General features: G+C 38.1%; 1 protein-coding gene across 1 annotated transcript in view; it reads left to right on the plus strand.

Annotated features, from left to right (window-relative positions):
* The first annotated feature begins 462 nt into the window (after positions 1–462).
* LOC125040105 (actin-like) overlaps positions 463–2500 on the plus strand; it is a 2874-nt gene continuing 836 nt past the window's right edge. Inside the window, exons 1-2 of the mRNA XM_047634602.1 lie at positions 463–565; positions 2041–2500. The exon at positions 2041–2500 is cut by the window's right edge and continues 836 nt beyond it. Of these exons, the coding sequence (XP_047490558.1) occupies positions 2075–2500 (426 nt within the window). The 5' untranslated portion in view covers positions 463–565; positions 2041–2074. The remainder of the gene's footprint in view (positions 566–2040) is intronic.

The raw sequence follows: 2500 nt of genomic DNA on the forward strand, positions 1-2500 counted from the left end.
GTGCACACACACACACACACATATGTAAGTGTGTGTGTATATATAGGCATATGTAAATAAATGTATGTGTATATAAATTTCTTATATATACACATGTATACATATATACATATATGTATTCACACATACCTATCTATCTATCTATATTATGTATATATATATCCATATATATTCACCAACATACATGAATATTGTATGTACATGCCCACATACACACTTCTCTGTAATTCAACTAAAAATTAAAAGACGCTTCACCTATGCATACAGTAAGCAACATATAGACTTTCACAATTTTAATAATCAGAAAAATTATTGGACCAGACCCTTAATTGCCACATTAAATAGGTCACACATCAAAACCAAAGCCAGTGTTTGACCCCAGTCACAAAACCACGCCCATTAAAGCAGATCCCTTGGCTACACCACAGCTTCTCGGCATTCAAGCTCGATGCCATACTATCGGTGAAATCCTAGAGAAAAGAAATGAATGAAATCCAAGGCACAGCCAAGTATATAAACGATGTCTGGCCATGATATCCGGCAGTCAGCGTTGGACTCAAGACGGGTAAGTCGTGCTTGCTCGGACCTAGCTAGTGGAGGATCTGTAATTACTTTGGAACCCCCTGTGAGCCTTGTGTTGAAAGCCAAAGAAGGCTATTATGATGTGTTTCGTGTTATATTTTCCGTACCGTGTAAGAAGTGACTATGGATATGAATTAAAAAAAAGAAAAAAAAAAAAAAAGAAAATAGATATGCAACGGCAACTTAGAGCACAATTTAAATGAACCCATTCGCCCTATGTGACAAGAATATATGCCATGCCCACTGTAATACACGTTTATTTATTGTATTTACACATAAATGGCTCTACAAGTTCTTAATCACTAAATAGCCAGTTATTAGAAACTACCTATCTCACCTTTTTACCCTTTTCTTTCACTTTAAGAAAGGGTCCTTTGTATAATTTCATTGTCTAAAATATTCTAATGACAAATTAATAATCATAACATCAATAACAATAATAACACTATCGATAGCAATGGTATTAATTTTCCCGCCAATTCAAGGAATGGGGAAATCAGGATCGGTAACTAGGGCTTACTGATAGACTCCTTGCCGGCTGAGCACATGTGGAGCCATCTGTATGTAACAAAAGTCACCAAAAACTACAGTGGGCAGAACATAAATCCGGGGCGAATGGGTTAAGCTGAAATAATTTAATTCAATTTCTGCTCATTATTAACCTAAAGTATCAGAATAAGATAGCCTTTGAAACATTAACCAAAAACTCCAAGATCCTTACTAATAATAGCTTCTGAGAATAGAACAAGGTTGTAACAAAAACAATTCATACACTAAAATAAGTGGGTATCACACACACACACACACATACACACACGCACACACACACACCCGCACACGCATATAGGCTCCTGTATTTCTTAGTTCATAACCAAATCTAAGTCTTCCTCGAAACACATCCCAGTACAGGCCGAATGTTCACACAAGGTTCACACACTAGCAGCACTATGAGATTGGAAGAGAAAGAAAATTTGTATGTTTAGACACACACAGAAATATATATATATATATATATATATATATATATATATATATAAGTATGTATATATAATGTATATAAATGCATATATATATAATGTATATATACACTATTTATGTATAAACACATATCTATATCCATACCTATCTATAAATTTATGCATTGTGCACATTAATGCACACACACACACACACACATATATATATATATACATATAAATTTAAATATACATATATGCGAATATATATACATATACATAGACACACACACATATATACACATATATACACACATTGTGTGTGAGCGTGGAAGGAACTGTACAGCACATACATGCATATGCAAACACATACATACAGGCATACACGCGCGTTTTACAACATGAAAAATTTGAATTTGAAATATATATGTATGTATGCATGTATCTGTATTGCACCAATCGCCATCGGGGGAGAATCTAAATCTTTTTTTTCTTATTCCAGGAAGGTTCTGCATCCATAGACGCCCACCGCCAATATGTGTGACGACGAGGATCTTGTTGCCCTTGTGGTAGACAATGGCTCTGGCCTTTGCAAGGCCGGCTTCGCCGGAGACGACGCCCCTCGTGCCGTGTTCCCCTCCATCGTCGGCCGTGCCCGTCACCAGGGTGTGATGGTCGGTATGGGTCAGAAGGACGCCTACGTCGGTGATGAGGCCCAGAGCAAGCGTGGTATCCTCACCCTCAAGTACCCCATCGAACATGGTATCATCACCAACTGGGACGACATGGAGAAGATCTGGTACCACACCTTCTACAATGAGCTCCGTGTTGCTCCTGAGGAGTCCCCTACACTTCTCACTGAGGCTCCCCTCAACCCCAAGGCCAATCGTGAAAAGATGACTCAGATCATGTTCGAGTCTTTCCAGGTTCCAGCCACCTATGTTACCATCCAGGCTGTCCTG

The sequence above is a fragment of the Penaeus chinensis genome, chromosome 28, assembly GCF_019202785.1.
Source record: "Penaeus chinensis breed Huanghai No. 1 chromosome 28, ASM1920278v2, whole genome shotgun sequence".
NCBI lineage: Eukaryota > Metazoa > Arthropoda > Malacostraca > Decapoda > Penaeidae > Penaeus > Penaeus chinensis.